This window comes from Orbicella franksi, chromosome 8 (genome assembly GCF_964199315.1).
Source record: "Orbicella franksi chromosome 8, jaOrbFran1.1, whole genome shotgun sequence".
NCBI lineage: Eukaryota > Metazoa > Cnidaria > Anthozoa > Scleractinia > Merulinidae > Orbicella > Orbicella franksi.
In genome coordinates this window covers 12350390-12366355 of record NC_138152.1, presented here as the reverse complement: position 1 = coordinate 12366355, position 15966 = coordinate 12350390, and the positions used below count along the sequence as shown (strand labels likewise).

General features: G+C 39.6%; 1 protein-coding gene across 1 annotated transcript; it reads right to left on the bottom strand.

The window, feature by feature from the left end:
• Positions 1-35: 35 nt before the first annotated feature.
• Positions 36-9241, bottom strand: LOC145495367 (uncharacterized). The gene is made up of 8 exons (XM_081474980.1): positions 8411-9241; positions 5582-5703; positions 3842-3992; positions 3606-3706; positions 3141-3177; positions 2994-3028; positions 2370-2445; positions 36-1465 (listed from the first exon to the last, which is right to left on the bottom strand). Exons 1-8 carry the CDS (start codon positions 8790-8792, stop codon positions 1308-1310), a joined length of 1062 nt encoding a protein of 353 aa, XP_081331106.1. The 5' UTR covers positions 8793-9241; the 3' UTR covers positions 36-1307.
• Between the last annotated feature and the right edge of the window lie 6725 nt (positions 9242-15966).

Here is a 15966-nt window from a genome sequence, read left to right as displayed (position 1 = left end):
ACTTCTACGAAATTAAAGCTACGTCAGTCATGATGTAAATTAAAACAAAACCACTTTATTTCATAAGACTTATACTCCTTAAAATAGAGTTGATTACTTTATTCCTATTGTCACGTTTGAAAATTTGCACCGATAAAACTTCAACAAAACATGTCAGACTGATATCGAGGTTAAGAAGAAGCGATATCTTCTACGCTGATTCGGTCATCGCAACATCAACAAAACAGTGAACAGTTAAAATCATTTCTACGCTAACTTCTAAAGAAAAAATGACTTTTGTTACGCACACTTTTGACCCTACAGCATAAAAGCTTCTTAAAAAACTAACACGCACAAAATATATATTCGTTTTTTATATTTTTAAAAGTACTAACCACTCGTTTTAAAACAGGTTTTGTAAAAACGATTTATTTCTGTCAATATGCATAGCATGTATGGTTCTTTGATGGAAAATTAATTATGGATGCCCAGAGACGCGTTTCCAAATGATTTTTGCTTCTGAATGCCAATTCATTGGCATTCAGGAGTGTTGTTGATGTAAGATTACGTTTTGCGTCAAATTGTGAACAAAACCTGATTGCTAGTACTCTAGAGTGATCCCATAGATCAGTTTATTATGTTTTACCTTCCATCTTTACTTCCAGGAGTGACCAGATTCATAATGTGAGATAAAGTGTTAGTTTTATAATAGTAGTACCAAATAAAAGTACTGTTCAGCGGCTTTCATTTGAATGGTCACCCCTAGAGTTACATCTACAGACTTAAGAATTGGATCTACAGTTGTGCAGTATAATAAACAGTACTAAATGAATGTACTCCTCAATAACTTTCATTTGATTGGTTGAACACTAAGGTTTCATCCACAGACTTCATAGATCGACACATATTTACTGACCCTGGAAGAGGTAGGTATAAGCCTACAACTTAAGCGAATGAACTCTACTAACAATGTTACATTACTTTTTCTTTCTTTACCACTATTTATCTTACATGATACAATAAAATTTGTGCAAAAGAAACGCCACCTCCTGATAAGAGGAAGGTTAGCTATAGTTCTGGTCACGTGAAAACTCTACTCGTTTAAACGTCCAAAGAGGTACGTGCAGTTTGTAATTAAGGTGTCCTCTTAAGGCAGGTTAGGCAGACTTGAAGTCCAATAGTTCTTTGACCGAAACTCATTGCATCGGTCTTAGACAGTGTGAAAATACGTTTCCTTCGATTGCTGAACTTGACTACACGTGTATAATTCCCTGTAAGAGTTCTTCACTGGGACGTCTTCAAACCTTGCAGAGTTTGTTATCGTTTTTTCATGACCTGTTGATGACACTTAAAATCTCCCTAGTGGAGTCTGGAGTCAAGGGAAGGGAACTTGTGTACTCATTCCCATAATCAGATGAGCCTTCAGTCTTCAAAACCAGCCGTAGAGGGGGACGCTCTGTTGGAGGAGAAGCATCTTCCGAAAAATCTATAAAAGAGCAAAATGAATATGTTTTCTTGAGAAACAGGCTAGAAAAGTCACCCCGTTTATATCACGGGTGCTCACTAGTTGCAGAAAATCCAGTTAACGCGTAACGGCTTTTACGTACGCATACAACAGCATACAAATGGAACTCATGATTTGTTTCAACCAGGAAAAGGGCATCACCCCAAAATTGGCGCAAAGCTTCCAAGCCCTTGCCAAAATATCCACATTTTGGGGCTAAATGAGAAGACCTTGAAGGCACCTTGGAGCACCTTGGAGGCGCATAACTTGAACCCAAAAAAATGGCGTGCAGTTTTTTGAAATCTGTTTACTCTTTATATTTTTATTGTAGCGTCATTCATCCCTAATGACTAGTAATTCGATATATATATATATATATATATATATATATATATATATATATATATATATATATATATATATATATATATGTCTGAATTTATGAAAACTGTGTCAAATTTGGGGCAAAACTTTCGCGCCTGCCTGCCGGCGATAGCGGTGCTTGAAAAGCCAGGGAGGCTTCCTTCAAGGAGGGTTGGGGAAGATAGCTGGGACCTGGCTACCAGCTGATACCAAGCGGGACCGCCACGCCCTTACCCCAGGGTGGTGGGGTGGGTCACAGAGAGAGGCATTTTCCCCAGTTAAAACTGCTCATTTTCTTTGCAGAACAGCCTTGGCCAGCAATGCCCTGCAGCCTTAGGGGCCGGCAGCCAGCCAACCAGACACAAGCAAGATGGGTGAGTAGGCTGTGTGTTGACAGAGTACCTGTGGTTGATTGAGTGAAAAAGCCTGTGTATTTTCTTGGAAAAGTGTCAGGGCGGTTGTGTTGAAATTAGCACGGTTTTCATAAATCCAGACATATATATGTTAATTATTTTACACGTACCCTCCTCATTTGATCCCTCCATGCCGTCCAAATCCTCAAGTGAGGAGCTACTCTGATCTGACATTTGATCTACCAGCTAGGGAGGAGAGGGAAACACACTTCGGTTATATCCAGGCAAATTGAAATTGGTAGCGGGAAGGGCATACAGAGGAAGAGTACGAATAACAGTTGACGTTTCATAAGTAGAGGCACGGTGGCCTCATAGTTGTTGCGCTCGCCTCCGTATCGAGTAGTCCCTGGCCGGGGACATTGCGTTGTATTTCTGGGCGAGACACTTTACTCTCCCAGGACCTCTCTCCACCCAGGTGTATAAATGGGCATCGGCAAATTAAATGCTGGAGGGTAACCCTGCAATGGACTACCATCCAATCCTGGGAGGAGTAGAAATACCCGTACTCGCTTCATGCTACTGAACCCGCGGACACAAGCACCGGCCTGATGGAACACTTGGCTCGTATGCAGACTTCACACTTATTTTTTATTGGTATAGCGTATAGGAGGCCAGTTCAAACACGTCAAAAAGGGCATAAAATTACTCAGTGACAGAGTCTCCGAAAATCACACTAATACATGCAGACTATAAAACAGCAACAATAACATCAATAAACCAGAGCATTAACTTACATCGATGATTTCTTGATCGCTGGGTACCTCATCTTCTGCAAAATTCATTTCAAAGCAGGATAAGTATATGGTTAAAGATCCTAACGTTTCAAAGAACAAGACTTGCAGTTCAAAGAACCTCTAAGGCAAGCTTAATCAGTATCTCACCTTCTTTCACGATGACCTTGGCACCTGCTGGGGAACTCTGAAAAATACATTTAAAAACCATCTCACATTTATATGATATACCTTGCGACCATTTCCAAGTAAAACACACAGTTTTCATGAGTGTTTCGTATTTGAACCGAAATGCCTTGATTTTTGTAATTTTGTGATTTCAAACTCCTTTTAGAATTAAATATTGTCTTATCAGCTAACTAGTCTTCACAGAGGAAACACGTCCTTTCCAGGAACAATTAGAATGCCAGGTAGCCGAGAAAAACTATTTAGCATTAGAAAACTCTCCCACTCAGTCCTTCAGTAGTACAAGTAAATGTACAGCTCTGGTGCTTTTTGACAAGAGAACCCTGGAAACGATTTTAGGCATTTCACGTGACTTCAGTCAGTAAATACCCATTTTTTTCACTAGATGTTTGACGATTTTTAACGAATCATTTTTAATAAGTACAATACCTCTTCTAAGTCAACAAGTTCCCGAGAACATGATGCCATCATGTTATCGCCTGGAGACAAAGGTTCTTGCTTAATTCCTGGTTGAGTCATAACTCCAATGTCTGAGAAAAATACGAGACAAGAAGACGCTTCATTAGTATTTTAACTACTTTGATTCCATTTCAAACTTCTAAAATTCCACTTACTGGCTAGGTACTCAGTACAATAGACAATTAAAGGCTTAGTGCATGACGTACCTTTCATCTCGGGTCTTGGGTCGAACCACGTATTCATGTAGTCATGATCAAGCAGATGTGGCCAGGCGTGGAATGTTGGCCAGAATCCAAAGCCACTGAATGGTGGTTTACTACCCGGCAGGGGGTAGTATGGAGCCTTTCTAGGCTGTTCCTAAACAACGAGAAAAAGATTAGCGCCTCTGCTAGGCTGCTACAGGAAGTCTGAACCGCCAACTTCTTTTCATTACCTAAAGGACTGTTGTTGCGAACAAGGCGTACGCCTCACTTCTTTATTGAATCTTTTCACATAGCAGAACGAGAGACCTGACTACACTTGATCAACGCCTTTTAACAAAGCGTGAAATTTCGTTTGCGGTGAAGCGATGAAACTTTCCGCTGATTCTTGTACCTACTCGCTAATTTCGTGTTGTGACAGAAAAGTAGAGAGTGCAAGGTGGCAGTCAAAGAAGAAATAACAAAAAAAGTTAACAAAAACAAGTGTTCTTTAATAGGTGGACGATTTCTAAGAACGACATGGCATGTGCCGCAATAGCTATATATATACTGACTGCCAGCTTTGATTGACAGCTATGATTGATAGGAATGGATCAAACTTACATAGATCGAAAGCTCTAGATTGTGCTTATTGTTCCTATAACAACCAAGACAGGTTTCCAGTCGCGAAAAATTAGCCCAAATATCGATCCATTGCTAGTTTTAATCTTTGTTTCTCCTTCGTAAGAAGCGATCTTCCTCCTGTCATTGTTCTGACCTCGGTTAAGGAAACTAAGTATCCTTTCGATTGATAACGAAATAGTTTCGAATGTTGCAAAACTGGCAGCTTGACAGTCTTGACTGACACGTGTCTGTTGACTCAACACCTAAAAGAAACTGAAACGGTCTGAAACACGACTTACGCTATAAGCATTGTGGTTGCATTTTCGCATTGCTAAGACTGACACAAACAAACCTCAGCTAAAGGAAGCGAAACTAGTTTTGCGTTCGAACCCCGAAACGTCAAGCTTTCGTTTTCTTCTTTCAGTTTTACCCACCTTTGTCTTGAACAGTGATCTTCAGCAAACATTTAATCCAATTCTTTTAGCACTCGTTCAAGAAATCTTCGGTTAAATTAGAAGTCAAAAGCAATTTCTCATTGCCAAACTGTGAACAGATTCAAGAGTCTGCTTTGACTCCTTCAGACGCAAATTCGGTACCCCCAATGGTAAAGTTTCTTGGAAATCAATCCGTAAAATTGAACGGAAGTTGCCGCAGGTTGTTTACTCGGGCAAAACTGACAATTCCTTGAGAGATAATCATTGCTCTTTTAGTTTGTTGAGTGAAACTTACTCAGATTTAGTTACCTTAGAGAACGCTTGCCTGGAAGTTCGGTTGTTTCGACCCAAATTCATTGAACGTTTTACGATCTTTCGGACATATACTGTACTTTTTTCGATTTGCCTAAATAGGATTTTCTTCCTTCATTATTTTTGGTCGCCCCATCAGTAAAGATTCAACGATTATTATCGATAGTTTTACATATACACTTGTTAGAAAGGTTCATAAAACCTCGGATATATCAGGCAAAAATTAACATGATACGAAATGGTAATGCGGCTCAGGTATTTCACTATCTCGGGCGCCCAATTCACAGCTTTCCGAGTATACAATACATACAAAAGCTACTGTAAATTTAATTTTAATATGCAGTCTCTTGAATTTCTTCGTTTGTCGCCACTTTGTTTTAAGAGTGGTATCACCTACCCCTGGAGTTGCTCTCTTCAATCTCGCTGGCTCTGGTTCCCTCCTCGCTCTTTTCGCAGCTGTGTGATCTCTGGATGGTGGCGTTACGTTTGTGTTGGTAACCGCACTGGTAGAGGCGCTTGCTGCAAATTAAAGAGCAGCAAATTACTGATAGAAAGATATCAGAAATTTTCCAAACTCTTTTGCGCAACCCACAGATGCTTCGCAATCCACGTGCAACATTCATAGCCAAAACCCGACTCAACCCAGATTGTGGAAAAGTTAGAAGATTGAGAACATCTACGAAATAAAACAAGGAGACAACATGTCCATTCACTTTCACATTCGTGTGTTGTTCAACTCTATTCCATCACCGGATCCATGATTAGTACTCGATATGTAACCTGATCCCTCCTTAAGCCCTCGTTTGAATTTTTTCTTTTACTTTAACTCATTCGTCATTCTACCCTTTACAATGTTAAAAAGAAGTATGAAAGTAACTTTCAGGCCAGACTACACATAAATTCAAACATAACACTGTCCATATAACACTCAATGCTTCAAGCAGCCGTGAATAAGGCAAAGCCCTCGTAGATGTGATGTGCTTTACGGATGTTCAGCGAGGCTGATATACATGCATGTTCACTTGAATTTTATCCTAAATAGAGACAACTAATTCCTAGGTCCGACAAAGGAAGTGGTCAAAGAATACTCAGAGGGTCCCGTTTCGTTTGTTAGTGTATTCTGGTCGTTCCAGCTTCACGCTTGCTTGACAAGCTAAGGTAGCGCTCCTATAGTCAACAATTCATGACAAGTGGTGAACTCTAAACATAATTTGCCGACAAATGATAAAGGACTGCTCGTGTTATATTCCGGCATGGACAATGGGGTGTCTGGTTTTCCGGTCTTTTTCTGCAAATTTCATTCGCACTTGAAGCAGGTCATAAGCCTTTGTAATCTAGTCTGAAATACCCAATTCCGCATTACAAGAGCTATTCCCGATATCATGATTCCATAATCATTTGATAAACAGGAACAGTTCAAAGCATTTAGCGTACTGCGCCAAAAAAAAATTATTACCATGGAAGTCTCACCGTCAGCACATTAGTAAAATCATTGGAATCACCTAAAGTGGAGCTGCATACACTTAAAGTAGTTCAACTTAATATATTTTTCCGCATTCTCCGACTTCAAATGGAGGTCGCAGTATAGCGAAATGATTCTTCCCTCGTGTTCCTTAGAACTCGAGGCAAAATTTTTGTAAAGGTATCTCAAACGGAATTTCTGTAATGAAATCTCGAAAATATTTGAACTGCTTTTGCTTAAAGTAAAACGATGCGACTTGTCTTCGAAGATTCAACTGTGGGGTTTGATACGGACTTCTTACACTTGCACTCCACCTCTCTCAAAGCAAGATCGATCTCCTTATAACATACAGATATGACTACTTTTAAGCTTCTGGAAGAGAGAATGTGGATATTTGTAACGCGTTTCTCTTTGGACTAGTGCAGAATGTGGTTTTACTTGAAAACCTGTCTGTCTGGTGTTTAAGTTGAGCCATCGTGATGACCTTATATTAGTGGCCCTCTGTGCATTGTATCTATATTATTTTTACAATATGTGTTTGAGAGCAGCTAGGGCAAAGCATCTCATATTTATTCTCAATTTTCACAGGAAACTTGTTAGTCGATGCATTTTTTACCCGCCATTTCTTGGTAAGCTCAAAGAACAACAAATGCCGAATAAATAAGTCATTGACCGCCTGACGCCAAACCGGATCGAATCCCGGTATTGCATGCTGATATCGAAAGAGTCTTCAAGACTTTCGAACCTTTCGGTTTCAAATTAAATTCTCATCACGGCCTATTTGCATCGTCAAACTATGCACGAAAATTGTCTCCAAAGGACGGTCTGTTCGTCAAACTGTGACGCTTTCCGAGAATATTCCCACACCAAACAAAAAAAACTTCCCTAAACTAGACAAAAGCCCCTTTTTCTTCAGCTTTCAGCATACTGTGCTAAAACTGCCGAACATTACTCGTTGAAATTTAGAGTCAGAATGTTTGCTAAAACCTGATTTCATCAGAAACCGAAGTCTGTAGCTCTCTCGTGTTTGCTGAACTGGTCCGCGGGTTAACTGTGCTTGATCAGTTTTTTTAGGGCGTCACCGATGACGCCCTGATCAAGTTTTTTTTTTCGCGGAATCGATATAACGAGGATGTTCACAAACTCCGAATAAACTAACGATGATAAAACTCCCTTGATCTTAACACTTTAGCAAAATTCCCCCCTTCAAATTATTACGGTTTCGTTTAAACGACTTCACCAGTGCTTTAACGATATGCAAATTACGTAATTCGAAGCTTTTTCTCGGAAATGCTATCGTAAACGGGTTTTTGCCTATTTCTGGGAATTGGCCATGCTTTGTTGACTTCGATTTATTCTTTTCGCAGCGTTCTCACAAAAATAAGCCTCGAATCCTTGCTAAGATTAAACTCATGATTGTAGCATGTTGTAATTTAGTCGTTCTGAGAACTTCCGCTAAGGATAAACACTAAAATTGGCCGGAAATTTTTCGAGAAGTCGGTTTACAGGTCACGGGTTCCAGATCTGCACAAGAGCGCGCACAAATTCTATATACGTTTTTGTTTTCGACAATGATTTCCTTCGGTTTAAACACACAATCTCTAAAATGAAACATTTGTCTCATAGAACTGCCACAACATCCGTGAATAAACAGGTTAAAATTTTGATTCGGTAAGCACTCTTCGCCTTCTTATTGATTCGTGTGCACATATTGAGCCGTCAAGGCCGCCGTTGTCTGGCCTCAAAACCACGCAATATACTTACATTTGCTTTGCCGTTTATTGTGGCCGTCTTTCTTCACCGATTTCCTGACTATCTGATAGACTTTATAAGCATCTTGGCCCCGCGCAATGCCCTGGTTTGGAAGTTCAATGATATCCGGAAGAGCGTTGAGAGCACATCGAAAATTCGCTTTCCATCTTCGCGGATCGGGGCGGTCGTAACCTTTCCTGTACCGTCCACTGTGGATTGCCCAGCCTTCGAAAACACAGGCGTCCTTAGGAAACGACCAGCACTGTCTCGAAGCATGCTTCCAGGAGACTTTAAAGATGCCTTTGTCACGGTCCTCCCACTCAAGACCCGGTAGCCTGCCGCCGTCTGCTTCTTTCTCGATCCACGCTCGAAGACGAAGTCTCTCCGCGGGCATTGCGAAATATTTCTTAAACAGTAGCCTGCGTGAGTAACTCCTAGAAGAGTATTATAATCTTCGTTTCAAAGTCCGAGGGCGTTTCGATCCGTTCGCTTCAGTGTCTGAGCTCTAATGCTGCAAAGTTCTGGGGAATAAGCGTTTTATATTTTTAGAATTCACATGATGCGCGGGGAGTCCCCTCAACTTTCCAAGAAATGACGTCATTTGTTTTTCAGCCAATCACTATGTCACATGCTCGCTCTATTTACAGCAGTTGACGACTCGTCTGTCTCGAATAAAGCAAGGAAATATTCCTTAATAAAACAATTAAATAGGTAAACTATAACGAAAGAAATTGTACATTAAAATATTTTGTTCTTTCTGTCGGGCGTAATGTCCAAGTTAATAAAATCAACATAAATTTCTGGCAAGAAAATCATTTTGAATTGATTTCATTTTTTGGATGAGTGAATGGCTCAAAAAGCGAAAGAACTGAACAGGAAATCACCGGCCTGGTTTAAGAAACGAAAGAAAGGATTTGCGAAACCTAGAAGAGAGATGCAACCGAAAGATTTCCATTTCGGTATGAGGTGTTTGTACATGAGCATCTTCGGGCACATAGGGCTGTAATGAGGTGCCTTACGCGTTTTTAATTTGTGAAAACTGACTTGAGTCACAAACTTAATCCAGCTACGGAATCAAAGCTCTGACTGTATCAGTCTGAAAGTAAGACGAAGACATCAAGTAACTTGCAAGATGACGTTCTCATTTTTTTCCGGCGTCATAGTTATGATATGCTAATATATTCATGTGTCATCTGCCCGATGCAGGACAGAAGTAAAGGGATTAAAAAGGCTTGCGTGAGAGATATCTCATATATAGAGCATAATGAAAGGAGAAATTAAGAAAGAAAAGATTATAAGTTGTTTCGAAAGGTCCTCAAAGTATATATCAAAAAGTTGTGAGCTTGCATGACATCCAAACATTTGCAAATAAATCGACAGGCCGCGAATTCACCAAAGCGGAACGGGATGTTTCTGAGGTAAAAGTTTCAATTACACCCAAAGAGCAAAAGAAAATCCCGTTTCGACTGAAGCAGTACGTTTTCATAGCTGGAAAACATTCTTTTTTTACTATTCTTCAGCTTTCGATCCATTTAAATACTAGAAAATTTGATTGCCGAGGCTTTTAAAATATTCCACGTGGGTAATTTAACTTCGACTTCCGGAGCAAGACCCGTGATAGAAGGGTATTATATTCTGTTTTCAAAGTTTACACGCTTTTTTCTTTTTTCTTTTAATCATTAATGCAGGCGCTGGCTGATGCCCCCTCGTTACTCCTTCCTGCAATGAGCTAAGCTAACTTCTAAGCAAAAGTTAAGAGTTCTCGTTAAGTTTCAAGTCTCTGTTGTTTACGCCAGTTATATCACATGACTAGGTGCGTAATGTCAGTGAGATCAAAAGTAATTCAAGTGCATTTCTTTGATGAAGTCTCAAAGAATTCGGTCACACCTTTGGGACACGCCAATGTTATTTCAATCAAAATAGCTATAGTCGCAACTTCCGTGGGAAAATTTGGTTTATATTTTGTCCAGCACTGAGAACGCATGCAGAATATGTATCAAGAAATTGAAAGAAGAATGTGCATCGTAAATATAAACGAAAGAGTTCGCCAATCGGAAATGGTCTAATTAAATGAATTAATCAAATTCTCACGACTGTGGCAGCAGAACTTATGGAAACCGGTAATGAGAATTCCTATGTTAAGTTAAATAAACCGTTTGCAAGATCTCTTGTTTTCACCTCTCTCCTCAATGTCGAATTGTTGCAACACTTGAGCGAAATAAATTTCGTAAGAATTTAGCCATCAGACAAAAATCAATGCGCCGAGCTTGAATAGAGTAATAGACAAAATAGGGATAAATCCCGGGCAATTGGCATGAGTGATTAATTGTTTCATAAACTTCCGCGTGTTAAAACGTCCTGTGCCAAAGGCTAACTGAAATGTGCTTAATATTTGAAATAGCAATCCTACTTATTAGCAACTGGATTTTGATCCGACCCTTTTAGGAAATGGTTAATTAACTCATCGGGCATTCTGTAAACTGTTTTTTATTAGCTAGTTCATTATTTACTTGCTCTCGTGCACTGGTATAGACCGCTCTATTTCGATGTATCGATACATCAGTACCAAATCAGTGAGACTGATCAAAATGAAATAAAATCAAAGCAACTGATGATGTTAAACGCTTCAAAATGTCGATATAGTCGAAAACATATTAGTCTTTGAGCCGAAAAAAAAAACTAAATCTGAAGAAAATGATTCATTTCTTTCAGTTTGAAAGCAGCTTTTGCGTATATCACTTTTATGTCAGTTCTATTTTAATATGCAATGGAGAATTAAGCCATTATTTTGCTGCGAATCTCAAGGGGACAAGTATGGGAGCTGCATAAACTCGACAAATGCTGCAGTGTTTGGAATGTACACGTCGTTAAAAATCTGATTTCTAAACTATTTTCGGCTTGCAAACTTAGAAATTTACCACTTAATTTGAGCGATGAAGTTAAGATAGACATGTGCAGTCCCATTTTCAGATGTACCTGGAAACATCCCCGTGGAGTTTTGAGTTTAACCGTGAAGGAAAATTAATGCATAGAAACTGAAAACATGACGAGAGGCTTCTCAACACGTCTACATCAATGGACCTCACAAAAATCATTAAACAACCAATAACCAAACACACTCTTTATTTTAATTAGCTCCGGTGGCGATAAAACGGGAATCATTGTGTGCTGTGATTACTTTGCTAAGGCTGAAACCCGGGGAGGGGGTAGGGGCACCCCTTTATATGGGCTATATGTATGTGCAGCCCCAAAGGGCACGGTTTTTGAACGGTTTTGATCTGAAAAATGGGTATAGATTTTGTCTAGTTTGGTCTAGAAAAGGGTACGCTTTTCACTCTGGTTTTGCTTTGGGTATTTTGTTTACAAAGAATTTACGCATCAACATTGGCAAATTTGTAGCCCTTCTCGAATCTACGCAACTGGAAGCCAATTCTGGTTAGCTGCGGTCATGTACTCGAGTAGGGGGGTGAATAGGGGTATGCAAATTCGCCGATCCGTGCCTTTTTTCCGCCAAATCCGTCGATCCGCCAATATTTTTGTTCAAATCCGAAACCACAAGCAATCCGGAAACAGAAGTATAAAAGTTCAAAAGGTAAACTGGTAAATGTGAATGCCATTGTTAATTTCGCACGTATAATAAAAAAGACGACACACCTGAGTTTAAATGAACTTCGTTCGAAAAAGAAATAATTTGGATGAACTCATTAACTTACCGACCAAGGCTGAAGAAAGATCTATAATCCAAATTTCGTTTACGACCCAAGATCCGAAATCAAGACAGGCACAATCCGGAATCCGCGCCAAAATTTACAGCTGATCCACAATCCACTGTGTTTTCGAAATCCGCGAATACGCTTGATTTTACCACAAAAATCCACAAGCAGTGCATTTTTTAAGGCCAGATCCGTCGATCCGAAAACCTATTCACCACCACCCTCCTCAAGCCCTGGGCTAATTTTAGAGGTCTGAAGTGAGGTAGCAATTTTTCGCGCAGGTCTGAAATAGGGTATGGAAAATCACAGATTTTGGCTTAGAACAGGATGCAGGTTTCAAGAGTCGGGCTGCTCATCCCCACCAAAAACTTTGGGAAGTAGCCCCACCTCCCCCATCCCCCCGGTTCTGAAACCACCGCGTATTTCTGAAAGAACCAAAAAATCTTCATCGTTTGTTTCATTGGTTACCCCTGTGAAAGGGAAAAAGAATAACAGAAAATAACTTCGGTAACGAAGATAAAATGGTCCATCACAGCTAATTGAGAGCCTTTAAAATGGGAACAAATATGTCGTGCCTACTTCTCAGTCCGCATGTTTTAGTAACTTCTGTACTCCAGCTTGTAACGGGTTTTATAAAAATCATGTCTTCCGGTTCAAAGTTCTAGAAGCTGGAAAGCACACAGGAACACGACTGAGTAACTGGTGATGAAAAGCGGAACAAGCAGTAACGATTTGATCAAGCCTTGAGCTGAATACGGCGTGTGACAACTCTCGCATCCTGGTTCGGTCGAAGGAATTGGAGTTGTTCCAACCTTAATTCATTAAATTTAGTTTTCGTCTGTGAATCGCACAGAAAAAAGTAAACAATCAAACAAAACGAAATAAGCTGCTTCGTTTCTGAGAGTATGAGAGGAGCAACTAAAAGGTTTTGGATCGAATCTTTTGATTTTCAATGGACACTCCCATTTAATTTATCAACTAAACGGACAAGCCTTCATTTGCCTTCAACTTCAAATTGGGTGTGCGAGGCGATAAAAATGCAAGTAGATTCAAAGAATCATATGTTAATTTTGGTACTTAAGATCCTTGACAAGCCATCTTCTAGTTACTTAAAGAGTTCAGTTGGCCAAATGACGCGCACACCTTATTTGGCGTGCACGTGCACTTGACGTGATTGATCGGCAATAACACTGAAAAATTAAACAGTAGCTCTGTAAAAAGATAGCTACAAAATGAGTTGGAATGGTCATAAGGTTCACTCCACTAGATTTTAGAGATTTCCACTGCAAATTCTCACTGCCTAGCGTGTTCCTCTTTGTGAACGTCTCGCTACAAAGAGGAGCAAAGGCTAAACTTGTTGTTACGGAAGTTTGAAGTTTTGTTAAAAGTGAAAATCTCCGTGGGAAGTGTTCCGGTGGTCTGATCTTAAATTAAAGGACGCGTGAATATTTTTCACGTCACAGTACTTAACCTGTACTATATTTATAACGATATTCGTCCGGTCTCGATTTATACCATACACGGTTGCTCTGTTTAATTTCCTACTTTTCTGCAATGAACTCGTTAACTGGCTTAACTGTTAACGTTATCTCGTTGTCTTTTGAATTGTGCGCAAACCGATGCGAGGAGGTCTTTCGGTTGTAGCTAGCTCTAGACTGTGGGTGTGGCGAATATCGCACTTTACCAACTAAAGGGATTAAATCAATCTTCAACAATAGTGATTCAATAAACTGAACAGTAATTACTACCTTATATAGTGAAAACCTTACGACTTCCCTATCAGACCAGCTGTATTCTAAAAGTTGAAGCGGGGGTAAAGGTCAGCGATTAGTGCCCGAACAATTGAACAGGGCCTGAGGCGCCATTTAGTTGGTCGGTAATAGACAGTTTCGATACTGATTGAATGCCTCGTCGACACTTTCGATGCCTAAAATGGCTTAATTAAACGGGAAGATTAGCTTTATTGAATCCATTGCTGTTTTATTTCGGTTGAGTGGAGCCAAATTATGCGAGCAGATATCCGCTAAAAGACTTACAAGTAAATATATTAAGATGTTGCCATGGTCGTCAATATGTTCAGTATACCCTTCATCATATCCGCACGCTAAACAATCAGCGCGCAACTTAGTCTATGCTGATGGTTTTCAATAAAACTTTTTTCCACGAGCCCCTATTTTTCCTTCGTAAGCCTACGGGGAGGGGATGAGGGCTTTATGTGCATTCCCTTTGTACACTAAAAGCATTTATTTAATAGAAATGAGCCTAATATAGCTTGTAAGTCATCACGTGTTTTACTTTAGTGGTAAAGGCGTTTCAATCATGACGTCACACGCACGCGTGCATTAATGAATCATATCTAAAAATATCCGTCATCTTAGATCCACTATCTTAGACTTCAAACCTTAAAGCAATTTAGAAATTGACTAAAAAAATCACAAAAAAAAAAAAAAAAAAAAATCATGAAAAATATAAAGATAGAAGAAATGTAAAGAATTTGCAATAACGTCATAAAATCTTAATTGTTGCATCCGATAACAAGGTATTGGTATCGCCACCTCAAAGAATGAGGGTATGGTTTAAGCTGTAGTTTTTTCGCAAATTGATTACGAACTTACTTATCCTTAGAACACTTGTTGCTATGGGCGTTACACTTCAGGCTTTAACAGTAAGTCCCTGTAGTAATACGTTTGTAATACACCTTTTCACAGATTTTGACGCCATCTTGCTCGGGGGGAGGGGTGAGGGGCAAACACTAACCCGAACACAAGATTAGTTCCTTTGACCAACGTTTCTCCTCCAAGAGCAAAAGAACTTGAAGTAAATACCTAGCTATGGTCCAGAGAATTGTCTCCACTATTGCCACGATGCTTTTTTGATTTGGCTAAGTACTGTTGTACATCAGAAAATGGCCCAAAGAAAATACGCGCGCTGATTGGTTTAAAATAAAAACTAACACTGAAACACAAAACTAGCACGAGCTGTTGACGTAATGATGGCACGATCAAAGGTAATTTACATTTTGATGATCAAGGTAAACAAGTTGTTTTCCTTTTTTTCGTCCCGGTATTTTCTAAAAGAAACAGAAAACACGTTCTCCATGTTTCCATCGAGTTTCAGTAAAAATCTACTAACGTTCTATCACGGATGCCGTTTAACAAGTGGACGTCAGTTTTTTTATGCGCCTGTCCTCTTATTGATGATAAATTGCGTCATAATATTGTCCAAGTGGCTGTGGAACCACGAGCCGCAGGCGAGTGGTTCCGCAGTAAACTTTGACAATGTTATGACGAAATTTATCATCAATAAGAGGACAGACGCATAAAAAACTGACGTCAATTTGTTTTTACAATACCAAAACCCCCAAATGGCCAGATGTCGGGATAAATGAGGGGAAAACACGCCGTAAACTTGCCGTAAACAAAGATAAGTGAATTTTATTCCAAATAAGCGAACATTGTCAATAGCTTTTTTTCGCTTTTTGACTGGCTACTTAAAAAAAATTCATAAAATATCATTGGTTAAAAAGTTGACAATTTGACTGTTGAAAATTTATAAATTAAAATTTTATCCATCTGTACTCTTCTTGACGATAAAAATGAGCCAATCAGCGCGCGGGAATTAGACAGTTATTGTAAAATCTCTGATTGGCTACACTACTCACTATGTATTCTGTGATAGATAGTGAGCAGCGTAGCAGTGTACCCTTGTTAACAAAATGACGGCCGCTCTTGGTGTTTTCGAAGTGTCTGTGAAGAGGATTTTGATAAAGTTATGAACGACGAGTGGATTTATACTCAAACAATGAAATTATTCTTTCTCGATTTCTATGGGTGATAGTTGACTCAGGCTGCGCCT

What these genes read in the sequence shown, in the direction of transcription:
- LOC145495367 (XM_081474980.1), bottom strand. Translation starts at nt 8,792, where the DNA reads ATGCCCGCGGAGAGACTTCGTCTTCGAGCGTGGATCGAGAAAGAAGCA. An exon ending in CAATAAACGGCAAAGCAAAT is followed by an intron (nt 5,704 to 8,410) that starts GTAAGTATATTG and finishes TTTAATTTGCAG; the next exon opens with CAAGCGCCTCTACCAGTGCG. An exon ending in AACTTGTTGACTTAGAAGAG is followed by an intron (nt 3,178 to 3,605) that starts GTATTGTACTTA and finishes TGTATTTTTCAG; the next exon opens with AGTTCCCCAGCAGGTGCCAA.